This window comes from Manis pentadactyla, chromosome 3, assembly GCF_030020395.1.
Source record: "Manis pentadactyla isolate mManPen7 chromosome 3, mManPen7.hap1, whole genome shotgun sequence".
In the NCBI taxonomy this organism is placed as follows: domain Eukaryota; kingdom Metazoa; phylum Chordata; class Mammalia; order Pholidota; family Manidae; genus Manis; species Manis pentadactyla.
In genome coordinates, this window is record NC_080021.1 from 190,786,445 (window position 1) to 190,809,570 (window position 23,126).

General features: G+C 35.9%; 1 protein-coding gene across 2 annotated transcripts in view; it reads right to left on the reverse strand.

The window, feature by feature from the left end:
* Positions 1-23,126, reverse strand: part of ERP44 (endoplasmic reticulum protein 44) — a 91,852-nt gene that overhangs the window by 52,684 nt on the left and 16,042 nt on the right. The window contains exons 2-3 of one of the 2 annotated variants that reach the window (XM_036888436.2): positions 10,338-10,410; positions 8,604-8,643 (exon numbers count right to left, since the gene is read on the reverse strand). The exons of the other annotated variant lie outside the window; for it this stretch is intronic. Coding sequence (XP_036744331.1) covers positions 8,604-8,643; positions 10,338-10,410 — 113 coding nt within the window. The remainder of the gene's footprint in view (positions 1-8,603; positions 8,644-10,337; positions 10,411-23,126) is intronic. 2 annotated transcript variants of the gene reach the window in all.

Sequence of the window (23,126 nt, forward strand, 5' to 3'; positions counted from 1 at the left end):
CCTTAAGGGTCCTCTGAATTCTCTGTCCATTCTACTACTTAAAGCAATCCTTTAACAAAAAATCAAATGGGTAAAAGTCTTTGTAGGGATAATCTGGGGGCACTTACTAGTAAGACTTAGTGGAGAAAAAAAATAAGCTTTGGAGTCAGACATACCTGAGTTTAAATCCCAGTTCCACCACTTACTAGCCGTATGACCTCTCTGAGCCTCAATTTCCTCAACCTAAAATGGAAATTATAATACCTACCTGCAGGGTAGTTCTATGCATTAAAAACAGTATACAAAAAGAGTCTGGCATATAACAACATTACTAAGTACCTACCAGTTCATTATCCTCTGAGGCATATCAGTATTTTTGGGCAATTTTATCAGAGAATTCTTTCTTAAACAGTCACAACCACAACTTTCAGAGGAAACTCAAAATCTAGCCTTTGAGCCACACAGTGTAAGTCTAAGTTCTACAGCCAATTATCTAAGTTTTATAATTAAATAAAACAGTACTAACTCATGAATGACTTTATTCTTTGGGTGCTATGTTTTCCCAAATAACTACAATTACTCCACATTTTCCAATACAATTTTTGCAACAAGGTCAGTGGCATGTTCTGTTTCTACTCCTTACAACACACAAAATCCCTCAATCAAGAGAACTGCATTCCAGGAGGATTAAAGATGGTGGCGTGAGAGGTGAGACAGAAATCTGCTCCCAAAATCACACATATTTTGAAAATATAGCAAAAAAAAAAAAGAGCAATAGGAAAGAAGGCTGCAGCAGAATGCCTACACATGAGCAAAACAGTAGACCTCAGGGAAAAGGTTAAAGTACCAAAGCCATGATCCGGAGGGACCCAAGTACTTCCCCCACCCAAGCTCAATAGAGGGAGAAAGAGAAACAGAGCAGGGAGGGGGTGGAGGCCTAGGACTGCTGAACACCGAGCCCTAGAGATCTGCTCTAGGGTATGAACCTACATTACATGGTGCTCTGGAGATTAGTGGGGTTGGAAAGCTAAGACAGACGGAATACCTGGAGAGACTGAGATTCCAGCCACTTGTGGAAAACAGGGATCCACACCCTGCCACTGTGAGACAACAGAAAGGCGGGCAGTCTGAGAGACTTCCTAACAGCAACAGGGCTGCCAAAGGGGTGAGGAGTGCACACAGCTTGCTGCTCAGAAAAAAGGACAGGTGGACAAAACTGTCAGGATGCACTTTGCCCAGCAGGTTAGGAACTTGCAGGAGCTTCAGGCGCTCTATCCCTCTGGCTGGCTATGCAGCTCTGAGGCACCCCCGCCACGATACTCAGCCTACTGCGCCTTTCAACTGGCACCAGCTCGCAAACCGGCTGCCCCTGACATTGTGCCAAGCCAGCCAGAGGAAGGACCTACCTATGGAAGCTACAAGTGCAAACCATAGAGGCTTCTCCCTGCATGCTCAGCCCACTAGCCCTGGCAGTGGAGATGGACATTGTAGCCAGCAAGCAGGAAAGACCTCTTTCCTCCCAATAGGCACCAGTGCTGCTTGCCTGCAACCCTGGCCATTGCTCCAGGGGCTGAGCAGCTCCAGAGGACGGAGCTTCTGGGCACTAGTAGGAGACACCTACAAATATGAAACATCTAGGGAACCTGGTTCAATCCAAAATCCCACAAACACCAGAAAGAGTGCAAAGTGAAACTAAATTCATCAATCTTCCTGAAAGAGATTTCAAAATAAAAATCATAAACACGCTCACAGAGCTAAAGAAAAATATTCAATAACTCAGGAAGAAATTCAGGAATGAGATACAAACATTGAAGAATTCAGTATCTGAAGTGAAACATACAGTGGGGGGATTTAAAAGCAGATTAGATGAAGGAGAGGAGACAGTGAATCAAATATAAATTAGAGAACAGGAATACAAAGAAGCTGAGACACAGAAAGAAAAATGGATTTCTAGGAATGAAAGAATATTGAGAGAACTGTGTGACCAATCCAAACAGAACAATATTCATATTATAGGGGTACCAGAAGAAGAAGAGAGAGAAAAAGGGATAGAAACTTCATCAGTCTGGGGAAGGAGACAGACACTCAGGCCATGGAGGTACAAAGATCTCCCAATAAAAGGGACCCAAGGCAGATAACACCAAGGCATATAATAATTAAAATGGCAAAGATCAAGGATAAAGACAGAGTACCAAAAGCAGCCAGAGAGAAATAAAATCACATACAAAGGGAAATCCATTAGGCTATTGTCAAACTTCTCAACAGAAACCTTACAGGCCAGAGGGGAGTGGCATGATATATTTAATGCAATGAAGTAGAAGGGCCTCAAATCATGAATACTCTATCTGGCAAGATTATCATTTAAATGTGAAAGAGGGATTAAACAACTTCCAGATAAGCAAAAGCTGAAAGGTTTTACTTCCCACAAACAATCTCTACAGTATATTTTGGAGGGACTGCTCTAGATGAAGTGTTCCTAAAGCCAAATAACTATCACCAGAGGAAATAAAACCACAGTAAGTGGACTAACTAATTACTAAGCAGATGGAAAATCAAATCAACAACCCCCAAAATAAGTCAAGGGGTAGACAAAGAGTACAGAATCAAATACTTAATATATAAAGAACAGAGGAGGAAGAAAAAGGAGGAAAAAAAAAAAAGAACCTTTAGATTGTGTTGTAATAGCATACTAAGTGAGTTAAATTAGACTGTTAGTAAGGAAGTTACCCTTAAACCTTTGGTAACCACGAATTGAAGCCTGCAATGGCAATAAGTACATATCTATCGATATTCACCCTAAATAAAAATGGTCTGAATACACCAATCAAAAGACACAGAATCACTGAATGGATAAAAAAAAACAAGACCCATTTATATGCTACCTACAAGAGACTCACTTCAAACCCAAAGATATACACAGACTAAAAGTGAAAGGATGGAAAAAGATATTTCATGCAACTAACAGGGAGAAAAAAGTAGGAGTTACAGTACTTGTATCAGACAAAATAGACTTCAAAACAAAGAAACTAACAAGAGACAAAGAAGAACATTACATAATGATAAAGGGATCAGTCCAACAAGAGGATATAACCATTATAAATATCTACGCACCCAACAGAGGAGCACCTACACATGTGAAACAAATACTAACAGAATTAAAGGGGAAGTAGAATACAATGCATTCATTTTAGGAGACTTCAACACACCACTAACTCCAAAGGATAGATCAATCAGACAGAAAATAAGTAAGGAGACAGAGGCACTGAACAACACATTGGAACAGATGGACCTAACAGACATCTACAGAACTCTCCACCCAAAAACAGCAGGAACATTCTTCTCAAGTGCACATAGAATGTTTTCAAGAATAGATCATAGACTAGGCCACAAAAAGAGCCTTGGTAAATTCAAAAAGATTGAAATTGTACCAACCAGCTTCTCAGACCACAAAAGTATGAAATAGAAATAAATTATGCAAAGAAAACAAAAAAGCCCACAAACACATGGAGGCTTAACAACATGCTCCTAAATAGTCAATGGATCAATGACCAAATAAAAACAGAGATCAAGCAATATATGGAGACAAATGAAAACAATAAGTCAACACAGCAAAATTGGCAGGAAGCAGCAAAGGCCATGTTAAGAGGGAGGTAAATTGCAATACAGGTCTACCTCAGGCAAGAAGAACAACCCCATATAAACAGTCTAAACTCACAATTAACGAAACTAGAAAAAGAAGAACAAATGAGGCCCAAAGTCATAAGGAATGACATAATGAAGATTAGAGAAGAAATAAATAAAACTGACAAGAATAAAACAATAGGAAGAATCAATGAAAGCAGGAGCTGGTTCTTTGAGAAAATAAACAAAATAGATAAACTCCTGGCCACTTACCAAGAAAAAGAGAGCCTACACATATAAACAGAATCAGAAATAAGAAAGGAAAAATCACTACGGACACTACTAATATACAAATAATTATTAGAGAATACTATGAAAAATTATATGCTAATAAACTGGATAACCTAGAAGAAATGGACAACTTTCTAGAAAAATACAACCTTTCAAGACTGACCCAGATAGAAACAGAAAATCTGAACAGCCCAATTACCAGCAACAAAATTGAATTGGTAATCAAAAAACTACCTAAGAACAAAACCCCTCGACAAGATGGCTTTACCACTGCTGAATTTTATCAAACATTTAGTGAAGACCTAATACCCATTCTCCTTAAAAGTTTTTTCCAAAAAGTAGCAGAGGAGGGAATACTTCCAAACTCATTCTATGAGACCAGCATCACCCTAACATCAAAACCAGGCAAAGACACCACAAAAAAAGAAAACTACAGACCAATATCCTTGATGAACATAGATGCAAAAATACTCAACAAAATATTAGCAAACCGAATTCAAAAATACATCAAGAAGCTCATCCATCATGATCAAATGGGATTTATTCCAAGGATGCAAGGATGGTACAACATTCGAAAATCCATCAATATCATTCACCACATCAACAAAAACAATGACCAAAACTACATGATCATCTCCATAGATGCTGAAAAAGCATTCAACAAAATTTAACATCCATTTCATGATAAAAATACTCAACAAAATGAGTATAGAGGGCAGGTACCTTAACATAATAAAGGCCATATATGACAAACCCACAGCCAACATCATACTTTATAGCAAGAAGCTAAAAGTTTTTCTTTAAGATCAGGAACAAGGCAAGGATGCCCACTCTCCCCACTTTTATTCAACATAGTTCTGGAGGTCCTAGCCACGGCAATCAGACAACACAAAGAAATAAAATGCATCCTGATTGGTAAGGAAGAAGTTAAACTGTCACTGTTTGCAGATAACATGAAATTGTACATAAAAAAACCCTAAGGAATCCACCCCAAAACTACTAGAATAACAGAATTCAGAAAAGTTGCAGGATACAAAATTAGTACACAGAAATCTATTGCATTCCTATATACTAACAATGAACTAGCAGAAAGAGAAATCAAGAACACAATTCCATTCACAATTGCACCAAAAATAATAAAATACCTAGGAATAAACCTAACCAAGGAAGTAAAAGACCTATACTCTGAAAACTACAAGACACTCTTAAAGAAGATACCAATAAATGGAAATACATACTGTGCTCATGGATAGGAAGAATTAATATTGTCAAAATGGCCATCCTGCCTAAAGCAATCTACAGATTCAATGCAATCCCTATCAAAATACCAACAGCATTCTTCAACGACCTAGAGCAAATAGTTCGAAAATTCATATGGAACCACAAAGACCCTGAGTAGCCAAAGCGATCCTGAGAAGGAAGAATAAGGCTGAGGGGATCCCAGACTTCAAGCCCTACTACAAAGTCATAGTAATCAAGACAATTTGGTACTGGCAGAGACCAATAGATCAGTGGAACAGAATACAGAGTCCAGACATAAACCCAAATACATGTGCTCAGTTAATACACAATAAAGGAGCCATGGATATACAATGGGGGAAATGACAGCCTCTTCAACAACTGGTGTTGGCAAAACTGGACGGCTACATGTAAGAGAATGAAACTAGATTATTGTCTAACGCCATACACAAAAGTAAACTCAAAATAGATCAAAGACATGTATATGTCATGAAACCATAAAACTCTTAGAAGACAACATAGGTAAAAACCTCTTGAATAAAAACATGAGCAACTTTTTCCTGATCGCATCTCCTCAGGCAAGGAAAACAAAAGCAAAATAAACACATGGGACTACATCAAACTAAAAAGCTTCTGTACAGCAAAGGACACCATCAGAAGAACAAAATGGGATCCTACAGTATGGGAGAATATATTTGTAAATGACATATCCAACAAGGGGTTAACATCCCAAATATATGAAGAACTCTCATGCTTCAACACCCAAAAAGCAAATAACCTGATTAAAAAGTGGGCAGAGGATATGAACAGACACTTCTCCAAAGAAGAAATTCAGATGGCCAACAGGCACATGAAAAGATGCTCCCCATCGCTAATCATCAGAGAAATGCAAATTAAAACCACAATGAGATATCACCTCACACCAGTCAGGATGGCCAACATCAAAAAGACTAGGAACAACAAATGTTGGTGAGGATGCTGAGACAGAGGAACCCTCCTAAACTGCTGGTTCGAATACAAATTAATTCAACCACTGTGGAAAGCAATATGGAGGTTCCTCAAAAAGCTAAAAATAGAAATACGTTTGACCCAGGATTTCCACTCCTAGGAATTTACCCAAAGAAAACAAGTTCTCAGATTCAAAAAGACATATGCACCCCTATGTTTACTGCAGCACTATTTACAGTAGCCAAGATATGGAAGCAACCTAAGTGTCCATCAGTAGAGGAATGGATAAAAAAGATGTTACATATAAATGGAATACTCTTCAGCCATAAGAAAACAAATCTTACCATTTGCAACAACATGGACGGAACTAGAAGGTATTATGCTCAGTGAAATAAGCCAGGCATAGAAAGACAAGTACCAAACGATTTCCCTCATTTGTAGAGTGTAACAACGAAGCAAACCTGAAGGAACAAAATAGAAGCAGACTCACAGACTCCAAGAAGGGACTAGTGGTTACCAAAGGGGAGGTGTGGGGGAGAAGGGGATTGAGGGGTATTATGATTAGTACACATGGTGTGTGGGGCTCACAGGGAAGGCAGTGTAGCACACAGAAGACAAGTAGTGACTCTGGCATCTTACTATACTTATGGACAGTGACTTCATGTATGTAGTAACCACAGTGTTTTTCATGGGAAACCTTCATAAGAGTGTACATCAATGATACCTTAAAAAAAAATTTTTTTTTTAAAAGAGAACTCATTCTAGTTTTAACTCTGCCATAATCTAATCAGGTAACCTTGGGAAAATCCTCCTCTGGGTCTTAGTTTTACTTCTAAAGTAGATTGGACTAGATAATCTTGTAATATATTTGTGGCTATTGTTACATCTGGACAAACCTAATTAACTTTAGAAAATGTTACCTTTGTTATACATTTCATAAATGGTATTTCTCTGTGTATCTTCAACATTTTAGTCTTCTTTAACTACTACACTATACATCATTCAGTACATATTTATTATGTACTTCTCTGCCAGGCATTATGTAAAGGCCTTGGGGAATTAATGTCAAAAATATATAGATATGGTAACTTCTCACAAAGATAACAATGGTAGTAGGGAGCCAACAACTAAACTGCAGCAAACATGTCTTATGATGGGGTAAGTGCAGGTGTCACAGAAAGATAGAAAAAGAGTTCCTAACCTGACTTAGGCATAGGGATAGCATACTGATCCAGAAAGGTGACCTGGAGAAGGTGACATCTAATCTAAGACTTGAAAGATGATGAAGACTTCACTAGGTAAATAAGTGGGTGAGAGAACAGTGATCCATTTGGGCAGAGAAAATACTACGACCAAAGGTCTAGAGATGAAAGAGCAATGAAAACTACAGAAACTCAAAAACGTTCAGTATCATGAACAGAATGTGGGAATGGTAAGAGGCAAGAGATGTAGCTGCAGAAGGCAGGAAGGAACCAGGTCAAAAGGGCCTTCTAGGAAGAAGGTAAGGACTTACCTGTTTAATGAAAAACTATTTAAGGGTTTTAAGATGAAGTCAAACAAATTCAATTTGCTCTTTAGTGATGACCACTCTGGCTTACTTTGTAGATACGAGAATGGAAAGGGTAAGACTTGAGGCACAGAAAATAAATTAGGAGGCTGTCACAAGAACCTAGGTAAACTGCATGACTGTGGCCTGAAGCTGAATAGGAGCAACCAGTAGTTTGTAAGCCTCAAAGGGTCAAATAAGATAGATTGTCTAGGAATAAGGATTACATGAGTGTTTCAAACTTCTCTCCAGCTGAAGCTTCCTCTTCCTATTCCCATGCCACATTGTTTAACATTTACTACACATTATGCCCTAGTTCTTGATGCTGGGAATACTGAGTAAGACATTATCTCTGCCCTCAGCATTTATCTGTCAGGACACAAAGATAAAAGACAAAACAATTTATTAGGAAAAAGAAAGTGGTACACAGGGTACTACATGAACACATAAGATAGAATCTCACTCAGACAGTAAAAAAAAGTAGACTTCGTAGAAGTAGTAGTGGATGGCATGTGCTTTTAAAAACGTCAACATTATTTTTCCTTCTAAACTTGCCACATCCCCATCCTCACCTCCACACACTGCCCTATTTCCTTAGTCAGGGAAAATAGACAATTGCAGTGTGTAATTTTGTGTGTGTGTGTGTGTGTGTGTGTGTGTGTGTGTGTGTGTGTGTATGTATGTGTGTGTAAGTGAATCTGAGTTTTTATGTTATCTGCTTTTAAGATGTGCGATAAAGGAATCCTGTATACTTCTCTTAAAACAAAAATGTTCACCAGATTAAGCTGTGTCATTTGTAAATGAACCTTAATTGATTCTGTGTATGGAATATTGTCTCACAAGAAAAAAAAAAAGACTTCCCCTCTCACCCTTTTCTAGCAAAGAAAAATTCACCTTTAGCATGTTAAAAAAAAAACAAAACACTAAGTGATTCAATCCCCCTACACAAAAACTAAATAAAAGTAAGATTATTACTTACCAATCAGCATAAAAATTTACTAAAGCAACATCAGCATTGTCTGAAATTAAAAAATAAAACCGAACAATCTAAGTTATTTGTGTTTATATAATTTTGACATAATTAAAGATACGGTTTTCATCATGATCTTTTCCCATTATAAAAGGCCCACTAAAAGTACCCCAACAAGTGACCTCTCACTCAGAAACCCATACATACAAGTCATGGATGGCTTATATAATTTGTGGGAGTCTCTGTTCCTTTTCTCTGTATCCTCTATCTTTGTACCTTCATTGAATAAATATAAAGCAAAAAGGGAAATCAAACCCAGATCAAGCAAATAGTCTACCATACAGCCTACTCTTCATAAAACGTTAAGTGGAATGATTTGAATTTTAATAATCCATTTTTTGATCTTCTATACATGGAAATCTGAGAATTAGCTCTGCAAGTAAAGTCCTATTTCACAGAAGAGACCTGTGAAACAGCTGTTTCTAAATCTCACCTAGCTGCATCAAGTAATCTACAACTAACAGTGTTGTAGAAAATGTAGTTTTCCAGTTCCTTTCCATTTAACAGTTATGCTCTGTTGCAAAAATAATTATGATTTGCATACACAGATATGAAGACATGAGAAAGATATATTTATTCCTTTCACCTAAATCTAATACAGAGAGACTTCAACTCCTCAAGTACTCACAAAAATAAAAGACAAAAATATTCTAGAATTTGGAAGATGAAAAGAGTGAAAACATGTGAGTTTCAAATCACATCTTCCTTTTTTACCCAGAGCACTTTTTATTCACTTGCTTCTTCACTCTAAAGCAGTGGTTCTCCAGCTGCGGACCCTGAACCAGCAGCACCCACAATCACCTAAAACTTGTAAAAATGCAAATTCTTAGGTGCAGTCTAGCAGTTTCTCTGAGAAACTGCTGGCTAGGCCAAACAATATAGATATTATTAGTAAATCCTCTAGGTGACTGATATATGCTGAAGTTTATAGAAACACTGCTTTAAAGAGATCCCACAATGTAGGAATAGACTTAACATTTAAAACCAGTTCCAAGAACACAAAACATAGTATGAATGTCAATGAGTAAAACCTTTTATCTCTATTATTTTTGGTTTTGTTATGCTCAAACCAATGGGTGAAATGGAGTGCTTAAAAACAAGAAAAAGAAATCATTTATGCACACTGTACACTTTCTTATATCTCCTAAATTGTGATTTTTCTATCAACCATGTCTTCACCTTCCCTCTACTACTTTTTACAAACAAGAAATGTTTTACCACAAGTTAATTGTATCTACAATTACACTGCCAGTAAACAAAGCATTCAGGAAACATTTGGCTTACTTAGTTGGTTGACCAGTGACAATAAGAGATCAGACTAGGTGATTTAGTTAAAAGTTTAAAAAGATAAAAACATTTCTAGGTGGTGTAATAAGGTCATCAACATTCACTACTGCACAGCAGAAACTTTTGACCTGTAAATAGGCTTTGGCAAAATAATTCATTAACTGTTAAGAGTGGTATTTATGATAAGGCAAAGAAATAAAACAGGACTAAACTTTTACTTGTAACACAGGAAAGTAACCTTATATATATTAAGAAATTTTAGTAAAAACTAAAACCAAAAGTGCTTTGCTAGTTTAGTAAACCATGGAATTGATAAGAATGCCAGCTCCTTAACTGTTCTAGATAACTGAGGCTTAATTTTCTGTATATAAACTTTAAAGATATCAAGGTACTTACTTAAAATGTCATCTATATTCTCTGTATCAAGACTTGTTATTTCAGTTGTTACCGGAGTAAAAACCCAAGTTACCTGGAAATTTTAAAAATGTGAAATTAATAAATGTTTTCACAAAAGACAAATAATGAAGAAAAAGTCCAGAAAGAAAATTATGAATAAAGTTGGTGTCACTTGTTATTTACAAAATCATCCATCAATTGGTTTTTATCTTATTATCTATTCTAACCCTTCAATGAAACAGAAGTACGAACTTCTCAAGCCTGGAACCTGGTCAAATAAGATTTTCTATACTTCCAAATCTATAAAAGAGATTGTTTCTAAACAACTAAAAAGAAACAAAGAATTTACTCAGTTAAACTAATACTTTCAACAACTTTGTCTCTCCAGCACAACAAAAATCACCAGACTAAAAATCATCAGTTTTGGACGAATATAAGACCAACACTAAATTTGCTGTTTCTTTCCCACCGTATTTCTAGGATAGGCTGGAACAATGAAAAGAATAATCCAAGAAAGACTTTACAAATTTTTTTATAAACCCAAAGCCCTTCTTGCCTCCTCTTCACTTACGGGTGATAGCAATGTGTTAAGTGAGAGGCTATTAAAAAGAGAATAAGAATATTTTGCTTCCACTTTAATGTTTCTGAAACCCTAAGAAAATCTCAGCCTGCCACCTGCAAAACAAAGATACAATTTTAAACTAACCTAACAACTGTTTACTTATTTTAAAAAGCAATATTTAAGTGTATTTATTTTATTTTTAGGTTCCATCTTTAATATACTATGTGTTTAATGCCTGGGCAGCTTTTGTACAAACCAGAGTTTGTATATGAAAATTCATTTACTGAACTGCTGAGTGACATCTGTATTGGCTAACAACTAATGTCAGGTCCTGATAAAGGTACTAAAGACGACTCCTTTGCCCACCCATTTCATGGACAACAGTTATAACTCAAAAATGTTAAAATTTACCACAAAGAGACATGTTGATGCTGGAATGTAAATAAGCCCAGCTTATTATTTGAAATATTTCTGTAAATTTATTCCTTTCTTAGAAAAAGCCTAAGAATAACACTAGTCTTTTTTTCAACTTACCATAATAGTGTAGCCAATAGCTGGCTGCTATTTCTGCTAGCAACCAATAGATATACTCAATTAAAAGTAAGCTAGAGAATTTTAAATCTCTGTATATTTGATGCATGTAACTAATTTCATATTTCCAACACCTCAAAACTTAACTGGACACTAGTCAGTACTTATAATCCATATTCTCAATTAACAGATCCTTGTCCCATCAATGTATGACCAGCTCTAGGTAACTGTGTAACCTGTTAAAAAGACAAACTGAGACATATTTAAAAATTCAAAAGTTCATTTGAGTAAAAACAATTTGAATGGGGTAGCATCCAGTCTAACAGACAGGAACCCTGAGGAGCTGTACAAAACAAAAGGCAGAAGGAGCGGGAACAAGGAAGCTTTACCAGGTAAAAAAATTGGGTTGGTTATTACAAAGTTACTTTCCTTTAGGGGATGACACGGGTCTATTAGGCATATTACTTAATGAGTGCTGATCAGGCAATTCCTGATTGGTTTAAGCTTCCATTTCTGGAAGAACTGAAAATATAAAGTCTAGGTTTGATGATGTGGTGGGGCTTAGCAGAAGCGACTCTTTAGGGCCTACTGTTTTGTTTTTAACAAGCCCAAGTACATTGGTACAAGATTTTCAAGTAGATTGTATATTGAAGAAAAATTCAAGAAGACAATGCAAAATATTATCATAAAGCAATGAAGTCGGTCATTATCAAAGTCAAGTCATTAAATAAATCGACAGTCATTTATAGAGGATTCACTAGCTCCTGAAGGCACAAGTGCATGTGGCATGGTATACCCTGCCTCAAGATGCTCTCAAACTAGTAGCAGTGGTAATGTTACTGGACCTCAAAAGACCAGGTTCTTGAGTTTCAGTGTTACAGAAATGAACACTTAACTCGAAAGAAATTAAGTAGGCAGGGTTTATTAGAGATATACAAGGGAGACTACACAAAGACTGAAAGGAGATAGTGTGGGGTTTACAAAGACAGTCTTTGAAGATTCAGGAGTTAAGAGGTATGAAAATCATTGACCTTTCTTGATATTTTCATGCCAATATGTCTCTGCGTGAGGCACTACTTTGACGTTTAACAGACGTCAGTTTATAATCTCAGAGTCTGTTAGTCAAAAGGTTTCTCTTGATACCCTATAACAGAGACTTTCAGAAAAAGAATGCTAATAAAAAATGTTCACAGATCAAGTTAACCTAAAACTTGCACTTGATCAGGTGCTAGTCTAATCTACAGGTGATAGACTATGTGCCATTTAACTATGTCTATCCCCTACATAATATAATTATTCCCTTCCCTTTCTAAGAATATGTTTCAAGTTAGGTACACATCCTGAGACAGAGGCTCATTCCAAAATGGAGTCCCTCTTGTTCAATCCCTGTCTACATCAGTAAGGACAAAGAAAAATGTTAATAGGTACAGATATTTATCTTCAACTGTATAACCAAGGAAGCCCATTTTTGAAGAGTCAGTTATTGCCTATCAAAATGTGTTTACAGAAAAATATATTCTAAATTTAATTGCTTTTTACTTTGAAATATTTACACAGCAAAAATATTTATATGCTAAGTAATAACTAAAATGAGGCAATGATCAATTTGGCTACATTAAATAGCATAAGTATTACTGAAGAAATACTGTGCTAATAATAAGCATACATCTGATAAGGCGCATTTTGCCACCAGTTGTATTTAAGAAGGCCCAAACTAGAAATCGGTCTGACCCAATAAGCTCTCCTCCCTGCAGGGTGTAAGTAGGTGTTTCATTATTTACATTTCAATTATTATGCAGCATGACAGGAAACACAGGTTGTTTATTTGAACTGTTAGCAAGCTCCACTAGGGTAACAAATAGTTTCTTTTCACGTCAGCCCTAAGCCAAAACAAGATTCTCTCAGGAAACATCTTTATGTGTCAAATGCTTTAGTACTTAGGTAAAATAAAGACTAGGAGCTCAAAACCAGGAAGGAAGGAGGGTAATCATTAATTTTTTTTAAATTTAGACTTGAAATAAATTTAAAAATTGTTAAAAAGAAACAACAAAAACATACAGAAATTTTGAATAGAAGATCTTGATAGTCATGGAGACTATTAGCCTCTAATGATAGAATATTTAGACAATACATATAAATATAAAAGATATAAACTTGTGAAATATTTTACAAACTGGTCATTCTCTTTAACTCTATAACTCATTTTCTTGTCAAGAAAACTGAAAAGCATCTCCATCTTCCATAATTCATCAGATAATTCCCTTCACATACATTATTGTACCAAGTATTAAGCATTTCAGTCTGAGGTATGTCTAGTGATGTAATCATATAAAAAAGACACAGTGAAATAGTAAATAGTGTACCCAAATTCTTTCCTTTTTTTTTTTTTAATAAAGTGACAGGCTAACTTTAGATATGAGCTTCTTCAGCAAGTAAGGAATATTTTCCTCCACTGAATGGTTTTAAAAATTGGGACTATCTCTGGGAGCTAAAAAGCTTTCCTCTCCTTAAATATCCCTGTACCTCCATGACCACCCAACTGGCTAGTGACGCCAGTGCACAAGCTGTATTTCTGTAGCATTTTTCAAGCCACCCAGAAGCCAGCTGCTGCTTTTCCCAAAGTATGCCCTACAGTTTTTCAGCTTCCTTCTCTTTGGGGACATGGTTTGCTCTACCTGGAGTGTCCTCTTCTCCACTACTGCATAATTAATCTTTCAAGGATTAATTCCCTCTTCCATGAAGCTTTGAGTTTCCTGGTAGAAAACACTTTTCTTTCTCAAAAGTCCAACCTACTCCATAAGATGGGGACAGAAAAAGGGAAAACGTAGGATAGCATAATGGAAGTTACTGAAAAATTTAAATTCTCTCTAGATTAGACATCAAGTTGAAATTAGGTACAATGAAAAGTTGATTACATGATAAAAGAAATGATTTTAGAAATAAATTTTGGTAAGATTTTTTATTAGGCACTCTCTCTTAATGTTAGGCCCAATTTTAATTGTTACCATTTTGACAGATGTACATGCTATAATACTAGCACAATGCTCTGGCACTCACTGCCAAATGCCAGTGTATTCCTCTTCAAGAAAACATTAACTGAACAAGACACTAATCCAACAGGACCTCCTTCAGAAGTATGAGCTAACATTAGTAATAACATATTGGAATTGAATTACTAAAACTTCTCTGTTGGTAATTATAAAAATAAACAATTTTCAGTACGTTAAAACCATTCAAGTGGTTACTATTCAAATACACTCTTAAAGAGAACTACTATGATACTCTCTGAATTGAGTATCTATCTCCCTTCAATCCAACCTGCCCACATAGGCCAGACTAATCTTTCCAAATGCTGCTTTGCATACATTAGTTCCTCTGCCTCTCCCCAAAAAAAACCTCCAAGGGTTTTTCACTGCCTACAGTACAGAAGGCCAATTCCTAAGCCTGGCATTTAGGATCATTCATAAACTAGCCCAAATTTGCTTTTCTAAATCACAACCTACTCTTCCCAATCTATATCCTACTCTCCAAAAACATAAACTATAGATAACCACACATTCTAGTTGGCCATATATTCCAACTTGCTTGAGAAAAACCCAGTCTAATGCCTGCTGCCCTGGAGTATTATTAATAGCACCACTCCTTTCAAAAGGGTCCCAGTTTGGGCAATAAATTATATGGTCATCCTACTTGCAGCAGACCTTTAGCAACTGAGAGAAACTGTAACAAGCTCTTCACAAATCCTCAATTACTAATATGCATCTAATGCCTTCCCATATAACATATGGTAAAATGATAAATGGAATGAAAGTGAACAGAGAAGAAAAAAGATGCACTAAGACATGAATGCTAAACTAATCCCCAGCCTCACGCATTGACTAAAACACTAGGCTCTTAGCAAGGGAATAAAATGAGTAACTCAGAAAAGTTATTCAAGGGTCACTTTCAAATACCCCAAATCCTATTAAGTCACAAATCCAGGAATGGAAGGGGTCTATAGTACTTGCAGTTCCTAAAAGGGTCCTACTCTTTTGCTTCCATACTTCACTGTACAGCTTCTTCTGCTGGGAATACATTAGTTTTCACTCAGGTTATTTGTGCTATCTTACCTCCTCTAGGAGACTCTGAGTACCTTAAAAGAGACACTGCACCTTACTCAATTTTGTATCCCATAGATCACTTACTACAATATGATATCTGGACACAAAAAGCACTCAAATATGTACTAAGTGAAGGAATGGGGAGATTATGTTAATACACTAAGAAATTAGAGGAAGGGTGTTAGAGGCAAGAAATGGGGGAAAGAGGTTCAGAAATGGGAATAACCAACAAACATTTTTAACATGTTTGAGGAAAACAATGTTATCAAATAGGAATGAAGTTTGTATTAAAACTTGTTTTTAATTATGTAATGATGAAGAGCACAACACTAGGTGATGATTCACAGATCAGATTTAGAAGGAATCTCAGCAGTGACTTTCCAATCTACAGCACAAACCCCTCCTTCTACATCACTAAGAACTGTCATGAGCCCTTAGTAGGACCTGCTTCCTATTCCCCCAGCTGTTCTCTGGCATGATTTCCAGAAACATCAGCACACAGATTACTTTCACTTAAGAATAGCTACGTTACATTAATGGATAAAAATCTAATACTTATTGTATCGTCCTCTTTTAAGGTTGTTAATTCAGTCATGAAAATAAATGATTTGGGACTTTGAGGACCAGAAACTAATAAAGTATCAGACAGAAGGTTATTAAATATTATTTCTGTTAGCAAGATTTATAGTTACAAAAGCATTTGCTAGACTTTAAGTGTTTTATTAGGATGCTTAGTTAATGAGTTTGGAAAACAATGTAAGTTCCTGAGCTTTAATTTAAAGCTCAATAATTTAGTCTTGCCATTTAAACAGTGGTCCCTCAATCAACAACAGTGGTTGTGATGAAATGCAGAGCATCAGGCCCCACACCTACTGAATCAGAATTTCCATTTTAATAAGATCCCCAAGTGATTCCTATGTACATTAAGGTTTAAGAAATACTGCTTTAGAGAACAAAGCCTTTGACTCTGCAAGCATTTTAAACTTTGTTGAATGCTTTTAGTCCTTAGATATGAACACAAGAACAAGTAAGACTCATTTGTGAGACTTCAGTGTTGACATGCAAATTATTGTAATTTTTAGAAAAGTGTGGAATCTGTAATCTTATTAGCAATTTACATAGATGTTAATTTTTGAAAGTATACTGCCTTCTGCTTGAATAGATATTTCTGCATGAAAATTATTGGCATAAAACAGATGCTTCAGCAGAGGATATTTCCTTTCCTGTGACACTACTGTTTTAAATTGGCATTACAATTGCTAGGCATTCTGCAATAACAGCTTAGTGTATTTTTGCTATGTCTTTCATTTACCTGCCTTTCTGTTAGGATATTCTCAAAGCCCTTAACAAATTCTCTCTCCTATAGCAAGAAATAAGTAATGTACTGGGCAATAACTCTAGCTCTCTTCTACCTCTAGCCCAGATTGATAAATCAGCCTACAATCTGAAGTCTCAAAGTCACAGGACCCAGGCTGTTTCTCCTCCCTGGGGCCACTTCTCTGACTCTCATCTTTGCAATAAGCTGGCAGGTAAGAGAAGCACAGAGGTTTGCAGTTGGCTGCAAGGAGCTAAGAGATACAAAAGTCCCCAAAGGAAAAAAGCTGAGGCTGACAGTACTGTAAGTGCCTAGAAGCTGAGTATCAATCAAAGCACATCTCACTGTTAGTACTCCCAGAAGCATTATAATGAACTAGAGGTTCAAAGAGAGGGGAAAATAGGACTAAGTATAGAATAACACCGGGAAGCTACTTCAACCCTTAAATTGCTCAAAGGTACAACCTTCCTGTAATCAGTACAACCCATTTTGGACAAGTCAGAACTAATCTGCTTTTATAAAGAAACATTAAAACAGTTACAACATTTTTCATTAAATAACTCAAAATGTGTAAGTGCAGATATATTTGGGAAAACAAAGTCTATGCAAAAAATAATAATTCAATTATGTATAATATAAACCCTAAACACAAATTCTGCCAGTAAAAACAACCATAGAAAATAAAAATAAATCATGGCAATTCATGCTTTTCTTGAATTTTAGTTATTTGCTCGTGCATGGATTTCCATTAAAAATTGAAGTCATCTGCGTTCTGTTCTCCACTGTATTCTAAAAATGGGATGAACTAATTTACCTGGAATAGACACTGTACTTGTCTGACCCTTCAGCGAAGAATGCTTTTTTTTCAGAACTAGATGTGAGCTTCTCAATGTATGCAAAGGATTTTTCTCTTGAAATCACTACATACTGTGCCTCTAAAACCCAAACTTCTACTCATGGTGGTATTAACAAAGCATGGGAATTGGGAGAAAAGTCAGGATGGTAACTGCTTCCTTCTTGCTGTACATACTCTAGAACCCAGGGAAGGGTCTGTAGTGGGGGAAGGGGAAGAGATGATATCCCATTCATAGCTGTCTTCTGATTATTATCTAGCACTGGATCTTGTTTTCGGAACAAATATATGACAAGAGAAAAAATTATGACTGCTCTCATGCTACAATATAATTCTTGCCCAGGATACCTTAGGGAAGAAAAGTTCCCTTAAAAGAGTCCACACACATGTTGGTACATACATTCTTTTGTTAGATCACACATTCACGCCACAAATAGTTGATTGAGTCACCTAGGCACTGTACTAGACACTTGGGAAAGGGTTGTGAATAATATTACATAGATGTTTATATTACATCTAGCAAGATCAAACTTAACAATTTCACTTTCGCATTTTAAAAGAAGAGAAGAGTCTCTCAATTTTAAGAGTCTTCCCTAATTCCTGCAAAGTCATCTATTCTCAAAAGAAGGTAACTGCTGGGCACTGAACACTGAGAATTACATAGTATGTCATGATGCCTTTTTGTCTAGGCTTTCAAGAAGCTTTGAGTTAATCTTAATGTGGAACAACTGCCATCAACACTGTTAGTGAACAACCTTAACATTACCAGAAGTGGAACAACCAAGTATTAATGCTTCTTGACAGATGGAAATAGGAAATAGAAAGGACCACTTGTAGTCTTCACCCCCAAAAAACTGAATCTGACCTCAATATAATCAATCCCAAGAATTATGTATAGGAAACAATGGATATACAGGAACTTGTAAAATGATGCCATAAGGATACAAGCAGCCATGTCAAAATATTGTTATAAAAATATCAAAAATTGTATAACAAATATGACAGCTTGAGGGACAGGCTCCCCCTGAAGTGGATCCAAGACAAGTAGTTGAGCACAGCAGTTTATTTGGGAGAAAAAGGAAGTAGCCACAGAGGAATGAGGAAGTAGGATGGTTAAGACAGCCAACATGCAATATGAGCTAAATACCAATGTTTTCACTTTTTAAAATTTTACTAGATTTATACCAAATAGGCTGTGGTATCTCCTAAGTTACATAATTTAAATTATTTAACCCTCTTATTACCAGTTTCTACAGATGGCATATGCGTTTCTAAACTGCAGGATGTTAAGAATATATCTCCTACATATGTCAAAGAAAGTCTTAATTTCAGTATTAAACATATGACCCTGATTGTTTTTTTTGGTGAGTCAACAGTCTTCAATTGAAAAACTGTTCTTCAGTAAAAGCTTGGGTTTCTTATTTTCCATATTCACTTAGTTCTAGAATGACTCTAAGCTCTCTAATTTCTTACTCCTGAGTACTATATTCTAGGGGAAAAATATTTTTATTAACAGATCCAAGAATGATTCCATTATTATATTGGCCTAATGCAGTAACCACTGCTTTGGACTGCTTGCTTTAAAAACCTGTATCTTCATAATTGTACTGTTACTTATAACCAAACTAATTCTAAATGTCAATTAGAAGTAATCCTTGAAAGGCCATATATTTGTTAAGATACCTATCCTAATTAAATGATCATTAGAACAAAGAATCTTTAATGTTGTCTCATGTACCACATTACTGTTTTAATTAACTTTGTAATGCAAATGGGTCTGTCTTTCCCTCATTTGGCCTAAAATCTTCCCAGTGACAGTCTCAAAGCTTTCATATATACTAAAAGTCACTGCTTCATGACCTCCATCATTGCCAGTAGTATATAAGCTTTCTAAGCAGATCTACCAAAAATCTAATCAGAGAATGACCATGATTTCTTAAAAGGAAATCTGAACTTAGGAATTTATCTCCCTTGCACACGTCTGTCTCCCTTTTCTTAGTTGCCATGAGATAGAAGTAAAGAAAGAAGAAGCAAGCATTGGCACAATTAGAAATCACTAATATCAAATATGAAAGGAGGACATCACTACAAATCCCATGGGCATTAAAAGGATAATCAAGGAATCCTACAAACAACTCCATGTCCACAAATTTGATAACCTAAATGAAATAGACCAATTCCTTGAATGACACAATCTACCAACACTCATCTAAGATGGAACTATCTAAATTGGCCTGTATTTATTAAAGAAATTGAATCAATAATAACCTTCGAAAACAGAAAGTACCAGACCCAGATGGGTTCACTAGTGAAGTCTACCAAACATTTAAGGAATAAATTATACAATTTAAGAAATCCATATAAAGAAGAATACACAAATATAAATATGTAGAGAAATATCATAAAGAAGATCTCTACAATCTCTTTCAGGAGCAGAAGTAGAAGGAAAAATTCCTAAGTCACTCTATAAGGCTCAACAAAACTAGACAAAAACATTTCAAGAAAAGAAAACTACAGACCACTACCTCTCACGAACACAGATATAAAAATCCTCCAAAAGATATTAGCAAATCAAATCCAACAATGAATAAAAAGAATTATCCACCATGATCAAGTGGGATTTATCCCAGGTATGCAAAGCCAGTTCAACATTTGAAATCACTTAATGTAATTCATCACATCAAGAGGCTAAAAATGAAAATCATCTGATATCAATATATGCAGAAAAATCATTTGACAAAATCCAACACCCTTTCATGATAAAAACTTAGCAAACTAGGAATAGAGGGGAAGTTCCACAATTTGTTTATGAACAGCTACAAAAATCCTACAGCTAACATCATATTAAATGGTAAGAAACTGAAAAGTTCTCACTAAATTCAGGTACAGGGCAAGGATGCCTCCTCACACATTGTTTTTCCAAACCATAATGGATGTACTAGCTAGTACAATAAGACAATAAAAGGAAATAAAACATATACAGATTGGGAAGGAAGATATAAAACTGTCTTTGTAGATGTCCTGATCATCTATGTAGAAAATCTTAAACAATAAAGAAAAAACAAAAAACTTTTGGAATAAGCAATTACAGCAAAGGTACAGGGTACAACATTCATATAAAAAGGCCCATCATTTTTCTATATGCCAGTAACAAACGAGAGAAATTTGAAATTCAAAACACAGTGTCATTTACATTGGTAGCACCCTCCAAGACAAAATACCTAATATAAATCTAATAAAATATGTATAAGATCTATATGGGCGAACTACAAAACTCTGAAAAATGAAGTCAAAGAATTAAATACACAAAGAGTTATTCCATGTTCATGGATAGGAAAACTCAAAATAGTCAAGAGGTCAGTTCTTCTCAATTTGATCTACAGATTCAATGCAAACCCAATCAAAATTCCAGCAACTCACTTTGTGGATATTGAGAAAATGATTCTAAAGTTTATATGGAAAGGAAAAAGATACAGATTAGCCTACACAACATTGTAGGTCAAGAACACAACTGGAAGACTGATACTACCCAACCTCAGGACTCACTATAAAGCTACACTAACCAAGACAGTGTGGTATTAGCACAAGAATACACAGATCAATGGAAAAGAATAGAGAGCACAGATACAGACCCAAAGAAATAGAATCAACTGATCTTTGACAAAGGAACAAATGAAATACCATGAGAAAAGACTGCCTTTTCAACAATGGTGCTGTAGCAACCAGATATCCATATGCAAAAAATTAAATCTAGACACAGACATTACACCCTCCATAAAAATTAACTGAAAATGGGTCACAGACCTAAATGTGAAATACAAAACTGTAAAAACTCCTAGAAGATGACACAGAAGAAAATCTAGATAGCCTTAGGTTTGGTGATGACTTTTTAGATACAACACCAAAGGCATGATCCATGAAAGAATGAATTGATAAGCCAGACCTCACTGAAATTAAAATTTTCTTCTCAGCAAAAGACATTGTCAAGAGAATGAGATGAAAGCCACAGACTGGGAAAAAATATTAACAGAAGCTATGCCTGATAAAGAGTATTTATTATCCAAAATATGTAAGGAATTCTTAAAACTCAACAAGAAAACAAACCACCTAATTCTAAAAGTGGCCAAAGACCTTCACAGACACCTCACCAAAGACATACAGACATCAAATTTGTACATGAAAAGATGCTCCACATTAATACGTTAAGAGGGAAATGCAAAATAAAACAGTGAGAGACCACTACACATCTATTAGAATGGCCAAAATCCAGAATGACAACACCAAATGCTGGCAAGGATATGAAATAACAAAAACTCTCACTCATTGCTGGTGGGAATGCAAAATGGTATAGCCACTTTGGAAGAGAGTTTGGTTGTTTTTTATAAAACTAACAATCTAACAATTGTGCTTTTTTGATGTCTACTCAAAGGAACTGAGAACTTGCACAGGTATGTTTTAGTAGATTTATAAGTCTATAATGCACAGATTGTCCAAACACATAGAATGTACAACACCAAGAGTAAATCCTAATATAAACTATGGACTTTGGGTGAAAATGCAGATTGATCAATTGTAACAAATGTACCATTCTGGTGGGAGATGTGATGCACGTGTGGGGTAGGAAGTATATAAGAAACATCTGTACCTTCTGCTCATACTGCTGTGAACGTAAAATTGTTCTAAAAAACAAAGTATTTTTTGTTATTATTCTTTTTTTAACTAGCAACACAAAGTTACTTTTGGAAAAACCTTTAATGCAAGAGAAGTATTTAATCCACTACTTTTATTATTTTCTAGTCTAAGAAATAACATTTGAGATGTACACACATGCACACAAACAGTAATTCATTCTGTCTGCCTATGGATCTATGTAAATACAGATTTGGGGGTCACAAAAGACCATAGAGGCTGTAGGTTAAAAAGGATGCCCCAACAATTCATGTCATTCAAGTTCAGAATGTGACCTTATATGGAAATAGTGTGCTTGTGGATGGTATCAGAAATTATCCTGGATATAGGGTCGGCCCTACATCTATCAACTGGTGTCTTTATAAGAAAAGGAGAGGACACAGAGACACACAGAGGAGATGATGCTATAAAGATGGAGGTAGAAGTTGGAGTGATACATCTATAAGCCAAGGAATGCCAGAAGCCACTAGAAGCAGAAGAGACAGACAAGGCTTCTCCGCTACAGCCCTCAGAGGGACAGTGACCCTACTACCCACCTTGAATTCAGGCTTCTGGTTTCCAGAATGTGAGAGAATAAATTTGTTTTAAGCAGTCACATTTCTGTTAATTTGTTGCAGCAACCCTAGGAAACTAACACAGAGGCAAAACCCACTTTGGTCCACATTTAAGAACTAAGTACATATATCAAAGAAGTCATGACCATTCACATATGTATTTGGCAAAGCAAATATACCACTGG